The 25119-nt window shown below is 44.1% G+C and overlaps 1 protein-coding gene across 15 annotated transcripts in view; it reads right to left on the reverse strand.

Annotated features, from left to right (window-relative positions):
- LOC115174620 (neurexin-3b) overlaps positions 1-25119 on the reverse strand; it is a 343543-nt gene that overhangs the window by 48095 nt on the left and 270329 nt on the right. For all 15 annotated transcript variants that reach the window (XM_029733338.1, XM_029733339.1, XM_029733330.1 and 12 more), the window contains one exon: positions 9108-9279. In XM_029733338.1, coding sequence (XP_029589198.1) covers positions 9108-9279 — 172 coding nt within the window. The remainder of the gene's footprint in view (positions 1-9107; positions 9280-25119) is intronic.

Consider the following 25119-nt stretch of genomic DNA (forward strand, 5'->3'; position numbering starts at 1 on the left):
CTGAGATAGAGAGGTAATCATGTTCGGCCAGTAGGTTACATGAGTATTTAACTCTCTCACTAAGGCATCGTTTGGCTGCCGTTCTCTTACTGAGATAGAGAGAGAGAGAGAGACTAAAGCACCTAGTGAAATGAAAAGGTTTCTGCTGAAAGACACTCAGTGGCCTGGAGGTCAAGGCTAGTCATGATATCATTACAACGGGTTAATGGTGTTTTCGTTTTTTTGTAAAGACTTGTGTGTGAATGTACATGTGTGTGTGTTTGTTTACTGTATGCTGGCTGTCTCTTCGCTATGGCAATCCTCCTTCCCTCCCGCCCCTCTCCAAACACACAATACAAACTCGCCCTCCATCTATCCCAGCATCTCTCCCTCCATCTCTCTCTCCATCTCTCCCTCAAGCACAAGAAGGCCACAGAGGCCAACCGTCACTCAACACAAAGCGCTGCTCGTCTAAACCTGGGCCATAATCAATCTATACGCATGATTTCAGCCCGGCTCGGTCCAGTAACTCCCTGATTCCAAGACACAAACCCATGCAGAAAGGTCATGTACAAAATCAAAGTATAAACTGATTCAAATACTTACATAATGCATTGGACTAGCCTATTGAAAACAAGCCCAGTGTGCGTATTGTCTCAGTATTACATTGGATAAAATAGACATACATTTTAGATGAGGAGCTAGAGGGGTGAAGAGAAACACAGACAGAAAAGGAATCATAGACAATTGGAGAGAGAAGTAGACGGAGAAAGCAGAGACGGCAGAGGGAGAGAGAGAGAGGCAGAGAACGAAAGAGGGAGGGAGAGGCAGCGAGAGAGAGACAGAGAAGCTGTAAATGACAGACCGAGAAAGAGATAGAGGAGGTAGAGAAAGAGAGATGACAGAGACAGAAACAGATTGAGAAAGAAACAGAGCTAGATGTTTTGCTGAGTGGGGGCACGTTGCAGTATGGATGACTGGGTCTGGAGAGAACAACATGCATCTCTCTCTCTCTCTCTCTCTCTCTCTCTCTCCTTGGACTTGCTCCAGTGCACATCCTACCTGGCTGGGGGCGAGACGTATGGACCCCAGAGCTATGCTGTTGGGGTTGGTTCGGGCTGGGCTGACACTGGACCTACTGTAAACCTGTGAACCGCCTGAGGGAGTCAGCAGACGTGTGGGGTGTCAGGGGGTTTTACGTACAGTGAAGTAAAGACTGTGCCTTTAATGATGTAACTATTGGGCCAATAAAATCTAATCTCCCTCCATCCCTTTCTCTCTCTTCCCCTCTCTATCCCTCCGTCCCATTCCCTTTTTTCCCCCCCGTCTCTCCCTCTGTGCTTGGCCCCTGCTCCAGCGTCCATCATGCCTGGCTGGATGTCACCCTAAACCGACCGGTACAGCGCTAGACACAGCACACCGAAGGATGATGGGATTTCAGACGCGATCGTTGGATCAAAAACTCTCGCTCTGTTTAACGGCAGGGACAGGGGTCTGAGAGGTTTCGACTGCCTCTTGACCGTCAACATTTACCTTGATTGGGATCGTTTTTATTCTGTCCGTCTCTAACCTCCTAGAAAAAGGACATGAAGGCAGAGGCGGCGTAAACATGAAAGGCTTTTCAGGATATCAAAGGACAACAATAAGTTGTGATGTTTATTTCTTCATACGTGTAGCAGTGTATCATCATCGTGGTAAACGTGTACTGTAAACAGTTGAACTGTACGTTTAGTGCCGTGTACACCAGCTTCCTAGTCAACGGCTCTGTCTCAAAGCCTTTGGGTCCGTCACGTGTGCCTTTTGGCCGTCTGCCGCAAATACGGGTTGGTGTTCAGACATCTAATTTTCGCGCCCTAAGGTTCTCTGTAAGGTACATTGACTCAAATCACAGACACATCTTCTACACCCTATTCACCATCAGCCATGGACATAGATCTGGTAACTGTTTATTGAACGGGCAGCAAGAGCCAGGAGCAGCTAGCTACAGCCTTTCAACACACACACGCACACACACGCACACACACACACGCGCTTTCACCGTTATGTATTCGGAGTACGAAGGAGGCAGTCGATAAGGGTGCACCCTAACCTGTAATTACTCGAGAAATGACAATGCCTTTACAAGTGAGGGGGCAAAAAAAATCTATCATTGTTGAATTACTATCACCGAGTGTCCTGCAAATTACAAGCGGGAGGAGAAAAATACATGACCACATATTCGATCTCTTACCTGGACAAAGGAATGCACACTGAATAGAAAATAACTTGATTCTATCACTTGGAAGAATTCATGGATTAAATTAGAAAAGTCTCTCTGTTTCGTAACTATGTTCAAACATAAAAAGTATTTAGTCAAGCATTTAACAACTTTTCTGGTTAGCCTTGATCAAAGGCATTGACTGCATGGGAACTAGCTCTTTAGGAAGGGTGAGAGAACACTGCTACAAACTGCAGCTGGTATTGATAATGCTGTGTCTGTTATACGGGTCCAATGGGTCAGATGTAATTAAGAGGTACTGGGAAGGAAAACAAAGGGAGGACAAGAGAGTACACTTGTTCTACAAGTACAAGTCCTCAACGTGCAAGTCACTAAAGCCTAATTCTGCACGAAAACGCCCAAAACTCTGTCCCATTTGATAAAACTTGCGAGGCAAGATAGATAAAGTTGCAGTCTCTGCATCACACAACATTTAAGCCACTGTGTTGGTGTGGAACACGGATTGCTTTTGGCGCTACTGAGAATTGAACGCATCCTTGCTTCTGGCGGTAGGAAGGAAAAAGAGGAAAGAAAGAAGGAGGGAAAGAAAGAAAGAAAGAAGGGAAGAGAGAGAGAGAAAGCGATGGAAAAGGTTAACTCGACCTGCACTTTCACTGACCCCGACACAAACAAATGGGCAGACAAGACAAGAGGATGATGGTCCCCCGAGCTCTCTGGGCTTCTGAAGTAATCTTATTTCAATGATGGGAGGTCGCTATCAGCTAGCGTGCCACTGGGCATGTATTTCACAGGGTTGAGGAGACATGGGACAACTCTAAATTAGCTAGCTCTGTTCTGACCACTAGGCCTTTTTGTATAGTGACACTCTCCGTTTTGATTCCCTGTAGAGAGATACGTGGGTTTGTTTTAAGTGTCTGAAGGAAAGTCAAATCTTTATTAATCGGCAATCAGACAAGAAATGTTAAAAAAATTCAGCTGTCTTGAATGCATATTTTATATGTCCAAAATGATGAACGCAGTCAAAATTCGCCAGACATGAGAAAGAGGTTTAATGAAGAGGTCTAATAAAAATGTCGAAGAAACCTTTGGGGAAGCGGTTTCAAATAAACCACTAGATATGTCATCATTCAAGGCCTGCCTGTCTTCAGGTACGTCAGCCATTTTGAATCCCTAGCCTTCGTCCAGGTCCTAAGGGCTTTTCTGCTTAGCTAACCTGAGTGAGAGGAGTGATTCGTTGCTCTCACACACCTGGTGGCTAATAAGGGGAGAGAATCAGGGCTAGGCCAGCCCCGGGAGGGAGGCGACAGGACAGAGACATCAAAGGGGAGGACAGCAAACCCAAATGAATGGAGTGTGAAGCACAGTGGAGGATTTTTTTCCTCTCTCTCTCTTTCTGACACTCCCTTTCTCTCCCCCTCTCTCTCTCCATCTCTCCTTCTCTCACTCCCTCAGCTAGGTACCGCCAGCACGCCCCAGGTTCCAAATGAGGTGACGGCCTGATCCACCAAATGGAGCCGGCTGTGTTTGATGACCTCATTTGTATTCAGCCTGTGTAGCCTCCACCTCGACCTGGGAGAGAGAGATACAGGGAGGCAGGGAGGCAGAACCTCTATCCTCTATCTCCCCAGCAGCACAGCTCTCCTTAGGCTGGCTGGCTGGCAGGCGGCAGGCAGACAGGCAGATAACTTTGAAGGCTGACGTGACAGAGGACTGAACACCTTGCCTCCTTACCGTTCCATCCACCCTCATTCGCCTCTTGCGCTCTCTCTCTCTCTTTTCTTTCCATCTTTCTTTCTATCTCTCTCTCCTTTCTTTCTTTCTTTCTTTCTTTCTTTCTTTCTTTCTTTCTTTCTTTCTTTCTTTCTTTCTTTCTTTCTTTCGAACACTTATGGTTACATAGCCAAAGCAAGTGAAATAGATAATAAACAAAAGTTAAATAAACAATAAAAAATGTACAGAAAATATTACATAATAAAATATCCAAAATAATAAAGACATTTCAAATGTCATATTATGGATATATACAGTGTTGTAATGATGTGCAAATAGTTGAAGTACGAAAGGGAAAATAAACATAAATATAGGTTGTATTTACAATGGTGTTTGTTCTTCACTGGTTGCCCTTTTCTTGTGGTGACAGTTCACAAATCTTGTGACTGTGATGGCACACTGTGATATTTCACCCAGTAGATATGAGAGTTTATTAAAATGGGATTTGTTTTCGAATTCTTTGTGGGTCTGTGTAATATGAGTGAAATATGTCACTCTAATATCGTCATACATTTGGCAGGAGGTTAGGAAGTGCAGCTTAGTTTCACTTCATTGTGTGGGCAGTGTTCACATAGTCTGTCTTCTCTTGAGAGCCAGGTCTGCCTACGGCGGCCTTTCTCAATAGCAAGGCTATGCTCACTGAGTCTGTACATAAGTCAAAGCTTTCCTTAATTTTGGGTCAGTCACTGTGGTCAGGTATTCTGCCATTGTGTACACTCTGTTTAGGGCCAAATAGCATTCTAGTTTGCTCTATTTTTGGTAAATTCTTTCCAATGTGTCAAGTAATTATCTTTTTGTTTTCTCATGATTTGGTTGGGTCTAATTGTGTTGCTGTCCTGGGGCTCTGTGGGGTCTGTTTGTGTTTCTGAACAGAGCCTCAGGACCAGCTTACCTAGGGGACTCTTCTCCAAGTTAATCTCTCTGTAGGTGATGGCTTTGTTATGGAAGGTTTGGGAATTGCTTCCTTTTACGTGGTTGTAGAATTTAATGGCTCTTTCTGGATTTTGATAATTAGCGGGTATCGGCCTAATTCTGAACAAGGCAGTTAACCCACTGTTCCTAGGCCGTCACTGAAAATAAGAATTTGTTCTTAACTGATTTGCCTAGTTAAATAAAGGAAAAAAAATGTGTTATGTCAAATGTTAGTTTCCTTTTGATGGCATAGAAGGCACTTCTTGCCTTGTCTCTCAGATCCTTCACAGCTTTGTGGAAGTTACCTGTGGCGCTGATGTTTAGGCCGAGGTATGTATAGTTTTTTGTGTGCTCTAGGGCAACGGTGTCTAGCTGGAATTTGTATTCGTGGTCCTGGGAGCTGGACCTTTTTTGGAACACCATTATTTTTGTCTTACTGAGATTTACCGTCAGGGTCCAGGTCTGACAGAATCTGTCTCTCTCTCTCTCACCACCACCTCAATTTTTCCCCTCCCACCTCTCCATCCTCCCTCATTCGCCTCCTGCCCACCCCCTTCTACCTTGACTTTCATTCCCCTCCTAAAATGAGCTAACCAGATGTCACACTCCCAGCTAATGTCCCTCATAAGACAAAAAGGCTGCCGGCAGACTCGGCTTGGCCCACTTTCTCACCCACGGCCCAGGTGTCTGCGCTCGATTGGAAGGTTGGTTTCATTCGTTCATATGCCCAGTGAAGCGCCATGGCTGTGGTGGTCAGCGGACTTTCAGAGGACGTTTAGGGTTGATTGTGGTTGTGGTTGATTGCTGGCTTAGCTCTCGTCCAGTCTCAGTTTCAGAGGTGTTTTATTCCGAGGTGTGTGAGTGTGTCTGTGTGTCTGTGTGTGTATGCATGAGTGGAGGCTCCTTAGAGGAGGAAGGGGAGGACCATCCTCCTCAGTGAATGTCAGCAGAATCAAAATAGTGAAACATTAAACATTATCCTTTTTAGATAAAGCTATCCTAATATATTCACATCACCAAATAATTGATTAAAACACACTGTTTTGCAAAGAAGGGCTACAGTAACTTCAACAGCACTCCTTAGGGTACCACCATGGTGTAGCCGGAGAACAGCTGGCGTCCGTTCTCCTCTGGGTACAGTGACTTCAATACAAAACCTAAGAGGCTCGTGGTTCTCATCCCCTTCCATTGACGTACACAGTAATTATGACAACTTCTGCAGGACATCCTCCAACCTATCAGAGCTCTTGCAGCATGAACTGAGATGTTGTCTACTCAAGCAAAAGATCAGAGAATGAATCTAGTACTGAAAGCATAAGGTACAGCTAGCTAGCACTGCAGTGCATAAACCTTGGTAAGTAGTTGACTCAAAGAGAGAGAAGGACAATAGTTGAATAGTTGAACAGTTTTGAACAAATACATTTTTTCAAAAATGAAGGCGAGAGAGCGAGCTATATTTTGTTCATAGTATTTTTTTTCACTTTCACTTAGCAAGAGGATGCCACCAGCTAGTTTAGCCTACGCAAACACCTGGCTCAAACAAAGACAGATGCTATGTTAGCTAGCTGGCTATGGCTATCCGACACTGGAACTCTCCGAAGTCAGTTTTTGGTTGAATTAATTTAGAAATCACTGCTAAACTGCTTGCTGCTGACTGTATTGCATTATTGTAGGCTTTACTAATGCGATAGTTCTAGTAGCTATGTTAATTATGATGTTAATATAGTGACAATGATGTAGGCTGCGTGTCACGGTTAGCAGTTATGATATTAAGGTTTGGCTTGAAAAGGTGTTTTCGCCTGGTCACAGACAGCTGGTGTGTTGTGCACTGAAGTTCACAAGCAAAGGGAAAAGGTGAGAGGAGGAGAGTAATTATACAACGATCAAAGGGATCATGCTATTTGTATGTGGCTGCTATGAAAGCGAACTGTGTTTGCGTGTGATCAGGGGTGCATTCATTTAGCCGATTCTGTTAAAAAAGTTTCTTAACTTAGGGGGCAGTTGGGTAGGGGGCAGTATTTTGACGTCCGGATGAAAGGCGTGCCCATAGTAAAACTGCCTGCTACTCAGGCTCAGAAGGTAGGATATGCATATTATTTGGATAGAAAACACTCTGATGTTTCTAAAACTGTTTGAATGATGTCTGTGAGTATCACAGAACTCATATGGCAGGCAAAAACCTGAGAAAAATCCAACCAGGAAGTGTGGAAATCTGAGGTTTGTAGTTTTTCAAGTGATTGCCTATACAGTATACAGTGACTTAGGGTTCATTTTGCACTTCCTAAGGCTTCCACTAGATGTCAACAGTCTTTAGAACGTTGTTTCATGCTTCTACTGTGAATAGGGAGAGAATAAGAGCTCCTGGAAGTAGATGAGTGAGAAAATGACATGAGCTCAGTGGCGCACACTCACGTGAGAGTTAGCTGTGTTCCTTTTCTTTTTTGAAGACATTGGAATTGTCCGGTTGGAATATTACTGAGATTTATGATAAAAACATCCTAAAGATTGATGCTATACATCGTTTGACATGTTTCTACGAATGTAAATATAACTATTTTTGACTTTTCGTCGTGACATTTTGCGCGTGCTTCCTGCATTTGGTGTAGTGGACTAAACGCGTGAACAAAAAGGAGGTAAATGGACTTGGACTTTATAAATGGACTTTATCAAACAAAACAAACATTTATTGTGGAACTCGGATCCCTGGGAGTGTATTCTGATGAAGATCATCAAAGGTAAGTGAATATTTATAATGTAATTTTTGTCATTTCTGTTGACTCCAAAATGGCGGGTATCTGTATGGCTTGTTTTGATATCTGAGCGCTGTACTCAGATTATTGCAAAATTTGCTTTTGCCGTAAAGCTTTTTTGAAATCTGACACAGCGGTTGCATTAAGGAGAAGTGTATCTATAATTCTTTGAATAACTGTTGAATATTTTATCAACGTTTATGATGAGTATTTCTGTAAATTGATGTGCTCATTCACCGGAAGTTTTGGGAGGCAAAACATTTCTGAACATTACACATGGGGTTTTTGGATATAAATATGAACTTTATCGAGCAAAACATACATGTATTGTGTAATATGACGTCCTATGAGTGCCATCTGATGAAGATCATCAAAGGTTAGTGATTCATTTTAGCTGTATTTCTGGTTTTTGTGACGCCTCTCCTTGCTTGGAAAATGGCTGTGTAGTTTTTCTTGTCTCGGCGCTGTCCTAACATAATCTAACGTTATGCTTTCGCCGTCAAGCCTTTTTGAAATCGGACAATGTGGTTGGATTAACGAGAAGTGTATCTTTAAAATGGGATATAATAGTTGTATGTTTGAGAAATTTGAATTATGAGATTTTTGTTGTTTTGAATTTGCCGCCCTGCTATTTCACTGGCTGTTGAATAGTGTGTCCCGCGGGTGGCGTCCCACATACCCCAGAGAGGTTAAACGGAAGCAACCTGAACGAAAAGGGGATAAACATACCTGAATTTGTCCAATAGAAACTCTCGTTTGCAACGGTTGAACTAATGATTACACCCTATATCAGATCAATGTTACATTGAGCTGGGTGAATAGAATATGAAGGACAGTCATCCAATATGCTATAAAATAAATAAGACCCTGCTCATAGATAATAATAATAATCGTCCTCCCTCATCTTAAACGGCACCGACCACCACTGGTATGCGTGCATGTGTGTGTGGTGCATACCCTTAGGACTGGGGAAATAGACTGGAGCAAGGGGCAGAGCGAATAAACAGTTCACATCTGTTCACACTTCAGTAAATTGTAGTGCTTGGCAGGATAGTAAAGTGTCCATCGGCCCACCGAGGGGGAGACTTGCTTGGCCTGCATACTCATGCTGTTATTCTGACTTAACATCCTTGTCAGTTGGCCTTTGTAAACAGGTGATGTCCAGTGGTTCTAACAGAGGTCTACCCTTCACATTACCACCCGTTCCCAATTCACTCCCTACCCCTTCTCATTAGCTCTAACCCTGTGATGTTTGCAGATCTGTAAGGTATAAGCAATATGGTGGAATCTCCACCAACACTGCTTAAACCTATTCAGAGCCTTCAGATCTTCAAACATCAAAGGGTTTGGGCCAAGAGGAAAGGGTAGTGAGTGAATTGGGACTGACTTTCTCATCAACACAAGCCAACAGGTTCAACGGTCAAAGGTCCTAGGTCAAAAGTGAGTGTAACAGACGCCAGATGGTGATTGGTGGGTACCTGTGGGGAAGTGTTCGTTGATTGGCCAGTTGTCCACCTGCAGAGTGGCGTTGCCCCCATTCCTGGTGAAGCGCACCAGGTGGTACTTCCCGTCGTTGATCGTCATGGTTACCTCCTTCACACTGATGTCTGACGTACCAATGTTGAAGGTCACGCCCACCTTGCCTTCCGTCTGAAAGAAAAGGGAAGAAGAAACAGAAATGTATTAAAAGACATCAACAACTTTCAGGCAACCCGGAAGACAAACAAGCAGCAGGTTTGACACGATCAGTCTAAGGAAGAGGGTGGAGAATCATTACTCTTGATCACACAATAATGAGTAGATATTTGGGATGCAAGTTGATTTGTAGATCAGTGTAGTCTGATTGCAAACAAACACAACAAACAGGCATTTATTAACCAGTATCAACCACTTTCCTTCCACAGGCAGTCTTCAGGTTGATAATTGATATTTTCCCATTGGTAAAACGTTTCAATATGATATGCCACATATAGAATAGCAGAGACGTGCAGAACCGTACCATTTTCAATTCCTGGCTTAGAACCAATTCCATGATGAGCTTCAATCAAATCATCTTCATTGCATTTGTAATGCAGGGATACCAAATCCAGGAATCGAGATGTTTGCAGAAGCTGTAAACTGATTGCAGGGTTTGATTCAATACGGCTGGGCCAACATTATATAGCCTGGACTATACAACAGTAGAACAACAGAGTTACACATGACTCTGTTAACCCAGGTCTCCCCCTATCCTCTTCCTGAGCTAATAGTAATCACAATGGAGCCATCTATTGGACATGTACTCTACTGTAGGTTGTGTGTTTAGTACGGACACGGTAACAAAGCCACCCATTCCAATGTCCATACCACTAAGAATACTAGACATTATGCAATCTACGAAAAAAAAAAGGGTTACAAAATGGTTCTCTGTGGAAAGGGTTCAACCTGGATCCTCCCATGGGGACAGCCGAAGAAGCCTTTTAGGTTCCACAGAAGGTTGAACCTTTTTTCCTAAGGGTGTAGACTCCACAGGTAGACCATATAGTTGGTAGCTGTACTAGCTAGCTTTACGGTTCATTAAACTGTTTTAATTCGTTAGAGTTAGCTGTAACAGAACGGTCAGTCACTTAATGATGAGTAATGTTCTGTCGAACGCCAGGACATATGCCTCTCCCTCCCCACATCACATATGTAGCAGCGCATATGTTTTATTTAACGGCAAAGTTAGTGGTGTTATATCACTCAGAGAGAGAGAGAGAGAGAGAGGGAGAGGGGAGAGGGAGAGGGAGAGGGAGAGAGAGAGGGGGAGAGAGAGGGAGAGAGAGGGAGGGAGAGAGAGAGAGAGAGAAGGAGAGGAGAGAGAGAGAGGGAGAGAGGGGAGAGAGGGAAGAGAGGGAGAGAGGGAGAGGGGGAGAGGGGGGGAGAGAGGGAGAGAGAGAGAGAGAGAGAGAGAGAGAGAGAGGAGAGAGAGAGAGAGAGAGAGAGGGAGAGGGAGAGGGAGAGGGAGAGGGAGAGGGAGAGGGAGAGGAGAGAGGGAGAGGGAGAGGGAGAGAGAGAGAGAGAGAGGCAAATAAGAACCTCATTGGTTTCTCACCGCAACTTACTTTCTCGCCAACTTGCTAATTTTAAACAACCTGCCAACGTGTTTGATCGGAGCTGCTTGGATATGCATGGGAACGTAGGCGTTACATGGAAAATGTTTTAAAGAGAGACAAGGATGGCGAGAGAAAGAGAGAGGCAGAGAGCACGAGAGAGATCGAGATTGTGAGCAGGAGAGTGAATGAGAGAGGGGTAAAGAGGAAGAGAGAGAGAGAGAGGGATGGAGCGAGAGAGAGATAGAGAGCGAAAGAGTGGGGGGTGTAAGGCTATAACGTTTTCCATGTCATTTGTCCTAATCCCCTCTGGGAATGGTTTGTGTAATTACCTGCTTTAAAGGCCCAGAGCCGAGGGGACATTTCTCACAACACGGCCGTGTGTGTGTGTGAGTGCGCGCATGCGAGCGTGGGTACATGTGTGTGTGTACATGATGCACTGATCCACTGGGCTGATGACACGATGTGTTAATGGATCAGTGAAGAGATAAGAGCTAGTGAATCAGGATATACGATAGTGTGTGTGTGTGTGTGTGTGTGTGTGTGTGTGTGTGTGTGTGTGTGTGTGTGTGTGTGTGTGTGTGTGTGTGTGTGTGTGTGTGTGTTATAGCTCTCCACTTAACAATGGCCACTGCTACTTCATATCATTAACTAACCCTTGACATTGTTGTTAACCCCTTGCTATTGCCTGCTACCACTGAACACCCACACCCAACACCTTTTAATTGAATTGAAAACACTACACCACAGTGGCAATACCTGACATTCAGTGAAAACACTGAGGAAGTCAGCATCCATTTTAGGACAGTGTACCATCTAGCCAAATGTAAAAAAAAAATGGAGTTGGATCAGCGTTGACTCACCAAGGATGTTCTTGGCAATCTTTCTGAACGGAGACGAAACTTGAGATTAAACATCTTGATAAAGGTCGCAGGCCTAGATAGTTTCTCTTCCATTGAAATGCAAAGTATTTCAAAAGGACTGCCTTGAAGATCCTTGAGAAGCTCTCGCCCTTTTTGTCTTTGCCAACAAAAAGGTAGCTGTTTTACTCTGTATGTATTTCAGTACAAAAGGCCAAAGCAGTACAATGTCCAAACAGCACATTATGTTCTCTCGTGTTTGGAGTAGTTGTGTAGGAAACCACAAGAGTACCCTAGTATATCTCTAGTCCATGCACCCACAGTCTCACACAGTCTGACACACAGGGGGTTGGTGGCACCTTAATTGGGGAGGACGGGCTCGTGGTAATGGCTGGAGCGTCATTCCATTCGCTCCGTTCCAGACATTATCATGAGCCGTCCTCCCCTCAGCAGCCTCCACTGGTCTGACACAGAATCTCAAACATTGCGTGCTAAAATACACTCAGAACTGTGATGAAAGAAAAAGGCACGCTGCTCTCTCGCTCCCTCTCTCTCTCTCTCTCTCTCTCTACTTTAACAATCTTCCATCTCAGCTGATAATGCAGTAGAAAGTGAGTAAAACATGGGAAATGCATCTCCTAAAAGTGCCAGGTCGTGCTCGAGGAGATATGAACATGAACACTGCAGCATGACCAGTTAACTCCCACTCTGATCGTAAGAGCTTCTCCTAATTACTGAAGCCACGGTTCAAAGTTTAAACATCGGGCTCATTCCGGTGCATTGACAGAACACTATGGTTCTTGGAATATCGAATAATGGAATAACTTTCCCAAAAAGAGAAAATGTGTAGATGAAAGCAAAACACTATACTGTACATGATCACCCCCATTCACTCTGACCTTCAAATCAACTGGCAGACCATCTGTCCCCCACAATGCCACGTCAAATGCAGTGCTGAGCAATTAGTGCTTTTTAAGTTGGGTTTCGGATTCGATTATTTTTGTAGACATTAAATGCACTTTGCATTATGTGGGTTGAATGCTGTAACAACACAGAATAAAACAATGAATACAAGTCCCATGATGGTAGTGACTGCCCATTACTGCTGCATCACTTATTAATCATTTATTCACATTACTTTACTTTAATAAAATATTTCAGTTGTTGTGTATCTTGATGACTGTATTATTTCCTTCCAAGTCATCTAGTCTTTATAGTGCTGCTGCCTATGCTGTCTGACAAAATCACTATTTTAGTAGTTCTTTAAAGTAAATAAGGAATACTTTTATGACTGCTGAATACCAACTATCAATCACTTAGATAGGTAGAAAGCAACTGCTCTCTATCCCTCCCCATCGGGCGTTCTTCTGTCTCTTTTATGTAGCGGGCGTGAAAGAGAACCAGACCGGGCAAGTAGGTCAATTAGTTGTTTCAATAAATGAAAAACAACCAACATTTCGGTTATTCGCTCAGCACTCATCAAAAGACATGCTACTCCCTTTACAAATACCTACAAACAACGACAGATCACAGCCCCAGCTGTAAACAATAACAACAGACACAGTGCAACGGTGTCCCAGGGCACGGTGGATTCAGCTCTCTGTGGTGCTCAAAGCCCCGCATGCATGCACACGCACACACACACACACACACACACACACACACACACACACACACACACACACACACACACACACACACACACACACACACACACACACACACACACACACACACACACACACAGCCGTCCAGCGGCCACCCACCTGACCGCCTGCCCTCCCTCCACTGCCACGGCAACGCTGTGATTGACATTTCCAATTACATTCTTTATTGGCCTGTCAGTCGCTGGGCGGGACAGCCCTTCATTGTCTCTTAAGGAAGGGGAGGGATGGCTATTGGTCTCCCAGTAAAAGATGATGACCCCCCCATATTCCTGCACTAGAAAATAAATACATGAGGTGGAAGGAGAATCACACATACACACACAATCCTGCCTAACAAAGCATAACTGTGCATTGAGCCCTAACCCATACCATCACACTGCAGCAATAAACAGCAGAGACAAGAAGCTTCAATCTCACTAACTGTCACAACACAACAGAACACAACAACACAACACATTACTGTTATATTGTTATCTACTCAGACTGATATGTGGTGCTGTGTTAAAACGCTGTTATGCTCATAGATAATATACACACTGTAATTCCTACCCCCCTGCACTGACTGGTCCTCTCCTCCATCCAAGGTTCGACTGCCTGCCACTAAACCATTGATCATTTTAACACTGTATTTTGGACCTATGGAGATGCGAGACTGCGTTGGCAGCACAAAGCCACGGGAGAGGTGTGGTGTGTGTCAGTGTGTGTGTGTGTGTGTGTGTGTGTGTGTGTGTGTGTGTGTGTGTGTGTGTGAGTGATGGAGGTGCGGGTAAGTAAGACTGATAAAATAAAATCACGGTTACGGTCAGAGAAAAGCAGTACCTGAAGAGCTCTGCTCCGCCACCAAGTGCTCGGTCCCACGTGATCACTCCACATACTGACACTGGTAATCAGACCCACAATCCAATTCACCAGCCTCCGATCAATGCCTTCAGCACAAGGAGCGCCCCCAGGTAGCCAATCACTCAAAGCAGCACAGCAGCCTGCCTCTCCAGGCCCGTAACACAGACAGCATTCACATCACATCACAGCCCTGCCAGACAGATACACAATAGACTACATTCCCTAGATGCGGAATTGGTCATTTTGTTAAAGCATCGATATATCCAGGACTCTCCAGGCCATAGACACATCACAGCCCAGCCCAGACAGTCACTATACAAAGATGGGTATTATTCCAATAGACTCCATCCTCTAGGATGGTGAACGGTCATTTTGTTGAAGCCGAGAGCAGATGTTGCATGTCTATAGGCCTGCAACTGTAGCCCCCACACTATGGAAGACATATAGGACAGGATTTTGCATTTACAAATACACAAAGTGTGATTACTACCTCTGAGGGTTTCGAGCTTGAGGTAGTCACCTCATACAAGTACTTGTGAGTATGGCTAGACGGTACACTGTCCTTCTCTCAGCACATATCAAAGCTGCAGGCTAAGGTTAAATCTAGACTTAATCGCTCCTATTTCACCCCAGCTGCCAACTAACCCTGATTCCAATGACCGTCCTACCCATGCTAGACTACGGAGACATAATTTATAGATCGGCAGGTAAGGGTGCTCTCGAGCGGCTAGATGTTCTTTACCATTCGGCCATCAGATTTCCCACCAATGCCCTTTATAGGACTCATCACTGCACTCTATCCTCCTCTGTAAACTGGTCATCTCTGTATACCAGTTGCAAGACCCACTGGCTGATGGTTATTTACAAAACCATCTTAGGCCTCACTTTCCCCCATCTGAGATATCTACTGCAGCCCTTATCCTCCACATACAACACCCGTTCTGCCAGTCACATTCTGTTAAAGGTCCCCAAAGCACACATATCTCTGGGTCGCTCCTCTTTTCAGTTCGCTGTAGCTAATGAACGAGCTTCAAAAAACACTCAAACTGGACAGTTTTATATCCATCTCTTCATTCAAGGACTCAATCATGGACACTCTTACTGACAGTTGTGACTGCATCGCATGATGTATTGTTGTCTCTATCTCCTTGACTTTGTGCTGTTGTCTGTGCCCAATAATGTTTGTACCATGTTTTGTGCTGCTACCATGTTGTGCTGCTGCCATGTTGTTGTCATGTTGTGTTGCTACCATGCTGTGTTGTCATGTGCTGCTGCCATGCTATGTTGTTGTCTTAGGTCTCTCTTTATGTGGTGTTGTGGTGTCTCTCTTGTCGTGACGTGTGTTTTGTCCTACATTATTATTTCATTCTTTTAGTAGGCCATCATAGTAGATAAGAATTTGTTCTTAACTGACTTGCCTAGTTAAATAAAGGTTATATAAAACATTAAAAAAGAAAGTGTATTATTTTGTGTGTAATGTATTCTTAGTGAAGTGGCTGGTGCATGGAGATTTGTAGCCTACTGAGGTCTACATTTGAGACCATTTCATGAACGTCTTCTAAACCCATTTTCCACCAAGGTATCACATAGCAAACCCTGTCATACGTCCTTAGGATAGTCGGTATTAACATCTGAATTACATCAACTGGCTATAAAACCAAACTCCCACCTGGGATCCAGAAGATCCAGAGGGTCCCGTATCAAACTGAACCCGTCCCGGTGAGGAAGCTGACATCACATACAACCTCCATCTGACATCACGCAGGGCAGCAGAACTCAGGGCCCACCACCCATCAGAACAGTATCAAGGACCACACACGGGGTTTGTCCCAAATGCCACCCCATTCCCTATGCAGTGCACTGCGTTTGACCAGGTCCAATAGGGAATAATAGGGTGCCATTTGGGAGGTATTCAGAGAGCGGAGCAGGGAAGTAGGTCGATATGAAGATCGAGGAAGAACATGTGAGACAGAGGATTGATGCTCATGGCCTTCACAACAACAAGACATTTATCTGAGGTAATTGACAGTGATAACTCGAAGACGACAGGACCATTTGTAGCATCCCGGCGAAGAGTGTAGGGTGAATTATTTCCTGTGATGACGTTATCCTACGGCAGACTCTGCTCTGTGTCCTTGGTAATAGTGTCCATGGCAACTCCATTGTCTAGGTCAATGACGTTGATGCAGTAAAACTCTGATCATCTTTATCATTCCTGAAATTTCAAGACTCAATAAGGCTCCCGAAATTCAACCAAACTTAGCCGCACATGAATTCAAATTCAAAGAGATTTGAGTTCTTCAGGTTCAGGTGGGACAGGGTTCATTCTACACCCCAAAGATCCTAAAATATTCACACAGGAGAAGCAGGAACGAAGGAACAGATCCACTCGACGGTAAGGAGAAGAACAAAATGTCCTCTTTACTTAATGCAGCCTGCAAATTGATTAGCTAATGCCTCGAAGTCCATTAGCAGAGTGTGTTAAATGCTCAGGAGTGCCAGTCAACGTTAGCCTCTAACCCCGGCTAGTCTACATAATAAAAACACAACGGTGAATATTTAATTTAAACATGAGCAGGAAGCAGCATTGTGAAAGGTAATGGCTTTGACACTCTCTCCGGCTCAATGTCAAAGGAAGGCAGAGACCTGGTCCTCTTTGATCCTCCTATGGCTTCAGCAGGGTCAGCTTTATGCATTATTTATACACACGCACACACACACACACAGACACGCAGACACACACAGTAATTGTCCCAGACACTAATGGTGGAGGGCCTGGTGAAAACATTTCTCAATGCTACCCCAGAAACGATGATATCACTTTCATCTAGGATGAAACACTCACTGGTCTTAATCATCCTAAATATGTTGTTCTCTCTCTCTCTGGCTTAGAGTGCTCAAGTTTGGAGTACAGGTGCTCGAGGAGTTTGAAACGATATTGCTCTCCATAATGTATAGTGCATAACAACATGTACGTCTTTGACAATTGAGACTACACAAATTGCAGACTGATAAGAAATGGCCCACAGCACAACCCACCCAGTACTTTCGTCCTGCTATTTTATGCACATTTCCAAAGCGTTTTCCATTTTCAGATGTTTTTCCTGTTGAGCTGTAATGCACGGCTGTAGGGGTTACTACGCACGCGGCATAACTACACAGCAAAACCCCAGAAACCTAGTAAAACTACCCCGTCGGTGATGAATCCCTACTGATGTCCGGCCCAGACCTGCTCTCCAGCTCTCATTATTAGGATGCAGAATGCACCGCTGACACATACGCATGCACGCACGTACGCACACACCACGTCAATACTATGCAGAATGCACCGTCGACCCAGTAATCAGGCCCGAATGCAAACGCGGTTGGGCTCGACGGACCACACAGCACACGAGTTCTGCATCCACCCATCGGCATCCACCCATCTGCATCCACCCATCAGCATCCACCCATCTGCATCCACCCATCTGCATCCATCCATCTGCATCCATCGTTATTCATGGCAACATTAACTCCAACAAAAACAGAAACCATCTATTAAATATTAATACAAACAATTGGACTGATGTTTAGGAGGCCTCTGTGTTCAATTATGAGTTGTATTTCATTCTTTATTTCCATTAAGCCACAGTGGGTCTACTGGTCCATTAGGGAGAGCAGGGATTCGGCGGAGACACACACACACACACACACACACACACACACACACACACACACACACACACACACACACACACACACACACACACACACACACACAGTGAGTGCCTGGGCTGTGAACCTCACACAGCGCTGCTTGGTTCTAACACGTGGCCAGCACGACAGGGGTTCATTAAAAAAACACTAAATAGGATTTGTGCTCGATGGAATACAGTGCTGTGAAAGTCCATTAGGAACCTGGCTAATGAAATTGAAACAGCTTGGTGATCAAATTAGAATCTGTTCGGTAGATATTTAATTTAATGTGCTGGTGAATTCGAAACACTTTTAATTTGGGTCTCCCGTTTGAAATTGCGCGCCATAAATCAAAGGCTAAATTCATAGGGTTTCTCTCTCTCGTTCCCTTGATTTTCTCTCAAATTAATAGGAACAACCTCGTGAATTAAAGTCTGTAGAAAACAAAACAACTATTAGGGCATGAGAAGGACTCCCCCACTGTAGCTATACTTATAAAGTGTTAGCTTGGTAACCCAGAACTAAAATCCCAGACCTTCATCAGGCAAAATAATATATTCATACCTGTTCAAATGAACAACTGTGCACACCTGGATTGTAAAACATTTGCACATTATTATTAAAAAAATTATTCAAGCTCTGTCAAGTTGGTTGTTGATCATTGCTAGACAGCCATTTTCAAGTCTTGTAATAGCTTTTCAAGCTGATTTAAGTCAAAACTGTAACTAGGCAACTTAGGAACATTCTATGTCGTCTTGGTAAGCAACTCCAGTGTATATTTGGCCTTGTGTTTTAGGTTATTGTACTGTTGAAAGGTGAATTTGTCTCCTGGAGTCTGTTGGAAAGCAGACTGAACTAGGTTTTCCTCTAGGATTTTGCCTGTGCTTAGCTCTATTCCATTTATTTTTATCCTAAAAAAACTCCCTAGTCCTTGCCGATGACAAGCATACCCATAACATGATGGAGCCATGTTTGCCCCAAACATAACGCTTTGTATTCATGATATAAAGTTCATTTCTTTGCCATATTTTTTGCAGTTTTACTTTAGTGCCTTGTTGCTAACAGGATGCATGTTTTGGAATATTCTGTACAGGCTTCCTTCTTTTCACTCTGTCATTGAGGTTAGTATTGTGGAGTAACTACAATGTTGTTGATCCATCCTCAGTTTTCTCCTATCACAGCTATTAAACTCTGTAACTGTTCAGAGTCACCATTGGCCTCTGAGTTGTGAGATGCCTGTATCTTTGTAGTGACTGGGTGTATTGATACACCATCCAACGAGTAATTAATAACTTCACCATTGTCAAAGTGATATTCAATGTCTGCTTTTTTTTACCCATCTAAAAATAGGTGCCCTTCTTTGCGAGACATTGGAAACCCTCCCTGGTCTTTGTGGTTAAATCTTTGCTTCTAATGCACTGCTCGACTGAGGGACCTTACAGATAATTGTATGTGAGGGCTACAGAGATGATGTAGTCATTCAAAAATAATGTGTAAATACTTTCTGAAGGCAGTGTATGTGCTATTTCAGAGAGAATACCATCAGTCACTTTGGAAAATGCATTGTTCCTGCCAGCTCTCACAGGAGAGGAAATAGCTATGAATTGAAGCACAGGACACTCCAGCCTGTTTGAAGAAGTACCATGTAACAACTGTAAATGTAATAACTGTTGGATTTAATAACTTGCCGGTAAATGTATTAAAATGTCGAACAGTAAATGTAATAACTTTTTCCGCTAATTATAATAAGCTATTACATTAACCGGTGGTTATTACAATAACTAAAAGGTTGCTAGATCGAATCCCCGAGCTGACAAGGTAAAAATCTGTTGTTCTGCCCCTGAACAAGGCAGTTAACCCACTGTTCCTAGGCCATCATTGTAAATAAGAATTTCATCTTAACTGACTTGCCTAGTTAAATAAAGTTTAAATAAATACAAATTAAAAGAAATCACTAACCGGTGTGTAACAACTTTATGAATAATGTAATAACTTCAACCAATCATTTAATAACTTAACAAAAAAAATTTTTTATGTACTACTTCGCTCAATTAGGCCCTAGTATTAAATATAGAATCTGCAATAGTTCCCTGTAAACAATAATGAGTTATTAGGACATCCATGGGACATCAGAAAATGGTCGCCTAAAATCGTCAGGATATAGTGTCATTGTCTCTTAGGGGCTACATCCAACATTCAACACACGCATGACAACAAAACGTTATCTTAAACGGACTGTCTCAGATAGGGAGAGTCCAAAGTCTCAACGTATCTTCACGTTTTTTCATACGAACGATGGCGATCGGAGGCAGAAATACAAAATAGATCGCCACTAAAAAAAAAGCGCAAAAACAAGAACCGGCAGCACTGAGATTCCAGCAATTGAATGTAATCAAGTGGACAGCAGACACCCTGAGTAACAGCTCCAGAGATCCTTCACTCCCCCAGTGCAGATGGAGACAGAGCCAGGAGCAGCTTTGGGATTCGGCTGCCTGCCTTTGAACATCAAGCAGCAGTTGGATGAGCACTCACAGGGAGAGAGAGGGGAAGAGACAGACTCCCATCTTCCCATCTGTTTACTCACATATTTAGGCAAGCTCTGTCTTGGAGCATAGCCACACGCATGCAAACAATGGCCTTTAGTAGTGGCACGTGTAAGGCCAATGTTAGCTAGCATCGATATCGTTAGTGACGCCGCTAACGGTAGATAGCACCTACACAAAAACAGCTGAATGGCTAATGCTAAAAAGCTAATGCTGTTCCTTGGCAGAGCGTGTATTCCAACAAGGGCTTAGGCCAGGCGTGCAGAGTATGCTAAATACCTTTGGAGGAAGGGGGAAGCTTGGAGGAAGGGGGGTTTATGGTGATGATATGTAGGGTTGATGAGGCAGACAGGATAAGGTCTTTGTAGCTCACCCACCAGTGGGCAGACATATGCGGATATTTCTGCCAAGGGCTCAGGGAGAGATAGATAGCACAAACATAGTTGTCAGGGGGTCAATCAGTGGTCTGGGTTAACCACTTAGGGATAAACACCTAGCCACCTGCCACCTCACCTACAGAGGTGTGAGACACACACAGGGAGAGGTGTGAGACACAGGCTGGGAAGGGCCAGGGCAGAGATCCAGTGAATCTGACGAACATATCAAGACTGTACGTAACATTGCAAAAATTGCAAAAATCTGAAACTTTCTGTCCAAAAATGATGCAGAAAAATTAATCCATGCCTTTGTCACTTCTAGGTTAGACTACTGCAATGCTCTATTTTCCGGCTACCCGGATAAAGCACTAAATAAACTTCAGTCAGTGCTAAACACGGCTGCTAGAATCTTGACTAGAACCAAAAGATTTGATCATATTACTCCAGTGCTAGCCTCCCTACACTGGCTTCCTGTTAAGGCAAGGGCTGATTTCAAGGTTTTACTGCTAACCTACAAAGCATTACATGGGCTTGCTCCTACCTATCTTTCCCGACTTTCCTGCCGTACATACCTACACGTATGCTACGGTCACAAGACGCAGGCCTCCTTACTGTCCCTAGAATTTCTAATCAAACAGCTGGAGGCAGGGCTTTCTCGTATAAAGCTCAATTTTTATGGAATGGTCTGCCTACCCATGTGAGAGACGCAGACTCGGTCTCAACCTTTAAGTCTTTATTGAAGACTCATCTCTTCAGTAGGTCCTATGATTGAGTGTAGTCTGGCCCAGGAGTGTGAAGGTGAACGGAAAGGCACTGGAGCAACGAACCGCCCTTGCTGTCGCTGCCTGGTCGGTTCCCCTCTCTCCACTGGGATTCTCTGCCTCTAACCCTATTACAGGGGCTGAGTCACTGGCTTACTGGTGCTCTTTCATGCCGTCCCTAGGAGGGGTGCGTCACTTGAGTGGGTTGAGTCACTGACGTGGTCTTCCTGTCTAGGTTGGCGCCCCACCTTGGGTTCTGCCGTGGCGGAGATCTTTGTGGGCTATACTCGGCCTTGTCTCAGGATGGTAAGTCGGTGGTTGAAGATATCCCTCTAGTGGTCTGGGGGCTGTGCTTTGGCAAAGTGGGTGGGGTTATATGCTGCCTGTTTGGCCCTGTCCGGGGGTATCGTCGGATGGGGCCACAGTGTCTCCCGACCCCTCCTGTCTCAGTCTCCAGTATTTATGCTGCAGTAGTTTATGTGTCGGGGGGCTAGGGTCAGTCTGTTATATCTGGATTATTTCTCCTGTCTTATCCGGTGTCCTGTGTGCATTTAAGTATGCTCTCTCTAATTCTCTCTTTCTTTCTTTCTTTCTCTCTCTTTCTTTCTCTCTCTCGGAGGACCTGAGCCATGCCTCAGGACTACCTGGCCTGATGACTCCTTGCTATCCCCAGTCCACCTGGCCATGCTGCTGCTCCAGTTTCAACTGTTCTGCCTGCGGCTATGGAACCCTGACCTGTTCACCGGACCTGCTACCTGTCCCAGACCTGCTGTTTTCAACTCTCTAGACAGCAGGAGCGGTAGAGATATGCTGAATGATCGGCTACGAAAAGCCAACTGACATTTACTCCTGAGGTGCTGACCTGTTGATTATTATTATTTGACCCTGCTGGTCATCTATGAACATTTGAACATCTTGGCCATGTTCTGTTATAATCTCCACCCGGCACAGCCAGAAGAGGAGTGGCCACCCCTCATAGCCTGGTTCCTCTCTAGGTTTCTTCCTAGGTTCTGGACTTTCTAGGGAGTTTTTCCTAGCCACCGTGCATCTACACCTGCATTGCTTGCTGTTTGGGGTTTTAGGCTGGGTTTCTGTACAGCACTTTGTGACATCAGCTGATGTAAGAAGGGCTTTAGAAATACATTTGATTGATTGATTGATTGATTGATCTGCACTGGGGAGTGGAGGATCTCTGCAGCTGTTACTCCGGGTGTCTGCTGTTCACTTGATTACATTAAACTGCTGGAATCTCAGTGCTGCTGGTTCTTGTTTTTGTACTTCGTTCGTATTAACAAACATGAAGATACGTTGAGACTTGCGTGGAAATAATGACAGAGTAGCGATCACAGCTGTAGTACATAGGTTACTGATCTCATGATGTCACGGTCTTAAAGCCACATGTTCACTGGTTCGAGTCCCTCCTGAATTTGCTTTCATAAGCGTTATCAAACTAGAGCATTGAAAGTGTAGTTAGTTTTACACAGAAAACTATTACTTTAAGATAGACTATGAGTTATCTCCCGCTATAACATAGACTCATACCAAGGCAGATCATTTTAATTCAACCCAATTTCATGGCTGATTAACTCCAGATTCATACTGTATTATGTAGTCTTGCATTAGTAAAGTCAGAGTTTAACTGCCTACTGCAGTGTGGTTCAGAGTCATAATGGGCCGTATACACCGAGTGTACAAAACGTTAGGAAAACCTGCTCTTTCCATGACAACGACTGACCAGGTGAATCCAGGTGAAAGCTATGATCCCTTATTGATGTCACCTGTTAAATCCACTTCGATCAGCATAGATGAAGGGGAGGAGACAGGTTAAAGAATATTTTTTTTAAGCCTTTAGACAATTGAGACAGATTGTGTATGTGTGCCATTCAATGGGCAAGACAAAATATTGAAGTGCCTTTGAACGTGGTATGGTAGTAGGCGCCAATCGCAACGGTTTGAGTGTGTCAAGAACAGCAGCGCTGCTGGGTTTTCCATGCTCAACAGTTTCCTGTGTGTATCAAGAATGGTCCACCACCCAAAGATCATCCAGCCAATGGCAGGCCAGTGGTCAGAAACAGGTCATTGATGAAATGGACAAAGGAGGCTGACACTAATTGTGCAGCACAACAGACAGGCTACAGTTAGTCAACTGACAGTCCAGTATAACATTGGTGCCCAAAGACCCCAAAAAAATGCCCAACTCATCGTACCTTAACAAGAATGTGGTATAGCAGACAACGACCACTTCTTTCAGCAAACAACAACAAACTGTGGTTTCAGTGGGTTAAGGAACAAAAACACTGGACACTGGAGAATTGGAAAAACATTGCCTGGTGTGCCTGGTGTGATGAACCTGCTGTTTCATGCTGATGGGAGGACTAGGGTATTGAGAAAACTAGTACATGCATCCATCAAGCCGGGTGTCAAAATTGCAGGCTGGTGGTGGTGGTGTGACGGTGTGGGGTGTGTTTCCGTGGCCCCTTGATGGAAGTGGAGCAATGTTTGAATGCCACAGGGTATCTGAACATCATTGCCAATCAGGTGCATCCCTTCATGGCAGCAGTGTATCCATCTGTGAATAGATTTTTTTCAGGAGGATAATGCCCCACGCCACAAGGCCAGGATTTTAGAGGAATGGTTCCACAAACATGACAGTAAATTCAGCTTCCTGCAGTGGCCTGCCCAGTCACCAGATCTCAATCCAATTGAGCATCTGTGGGATGAGCTGGAACGAGCTATTCGGAGTAGATATCCACTACCAGCCAACTTGACACAACTGTGGGAAGCAATGGAGTCAACATGGTCCAGCAGCACTGTGTAACGCTGTCGGCACCTTGTGGAGTCCATTCCCCGACGAATTGAGGCGGTTCTGAGGGCAAAGGGAGGTGCAACTCAATATTAGGAAGGTGTTCCTAATGTTTTGTACACTCAGTGTATATGATCTCCATATGTTCATACTGGGCTGTATATATTATCTCCATGTGTTCATACTGGGCTGTATATATTATCTCCATATGTTCATACTGGGCTGAATATATTATCTCCATATGTTCATACTGGGCTGTATATATTATCTCCATATGTTCATACTGGGCTGTATATATTATCTCCATGTGTTTATACTGGCTGTATATATTATCTCCATGTGTTCATACTGGGCTGTATATATTATCTCCATATGTTCATACTGGGCTGTATATATTATCTCCATATGTTCATACTGGGCTGTATATATTATGTCCATGTGTTCATACTGGGCTGAATATATTATCTCCATGTGTTCATACTGGGCTGAATATATTATCTCCATGTGTTTATACTGGCTGTATATATTATCTCCATATGTTCATACTGGCTGTATATATTATCTCCATGTGTTCATACTGGGCTGAATATATTATCTCCATGTGTTCATACTGGCTGTATATATTATCTCCATGTGTTCATACTGGGCTGAATATATTATCTCCATGTGTTCATACTGGCTGTAGATTTCACCTCTCCATATGTTTAAACTGGGCCGTATATACACTCAGCACATAGTTTCTAAAGTACACCCATCTAGTGCTTGGTCGGACCCCTTTGCCTCCAGAACAGCCTGAATTATTCGGGGCATGGATTCTACAAGTCTGAAACGTTCCACAGGGATGTTGGTCCATGTTGACGCAATGGCATCACGTAGGCCACAAGCCTGCACTG

Source organism: Salmo trutta, chromosome 35 (assembly GCF_901001165.1).
Source record: "Salmo trutta chromosome 35, fSalTru1.1, whole genome shotgun sequence".
In the NCBI taxonomy this organism is placed as follows: Eukaryota; Metazoa; Chordata; class Actinopteri; order Salmoniformes; family Salmonidae; genus Salmo; species Salmo trutta.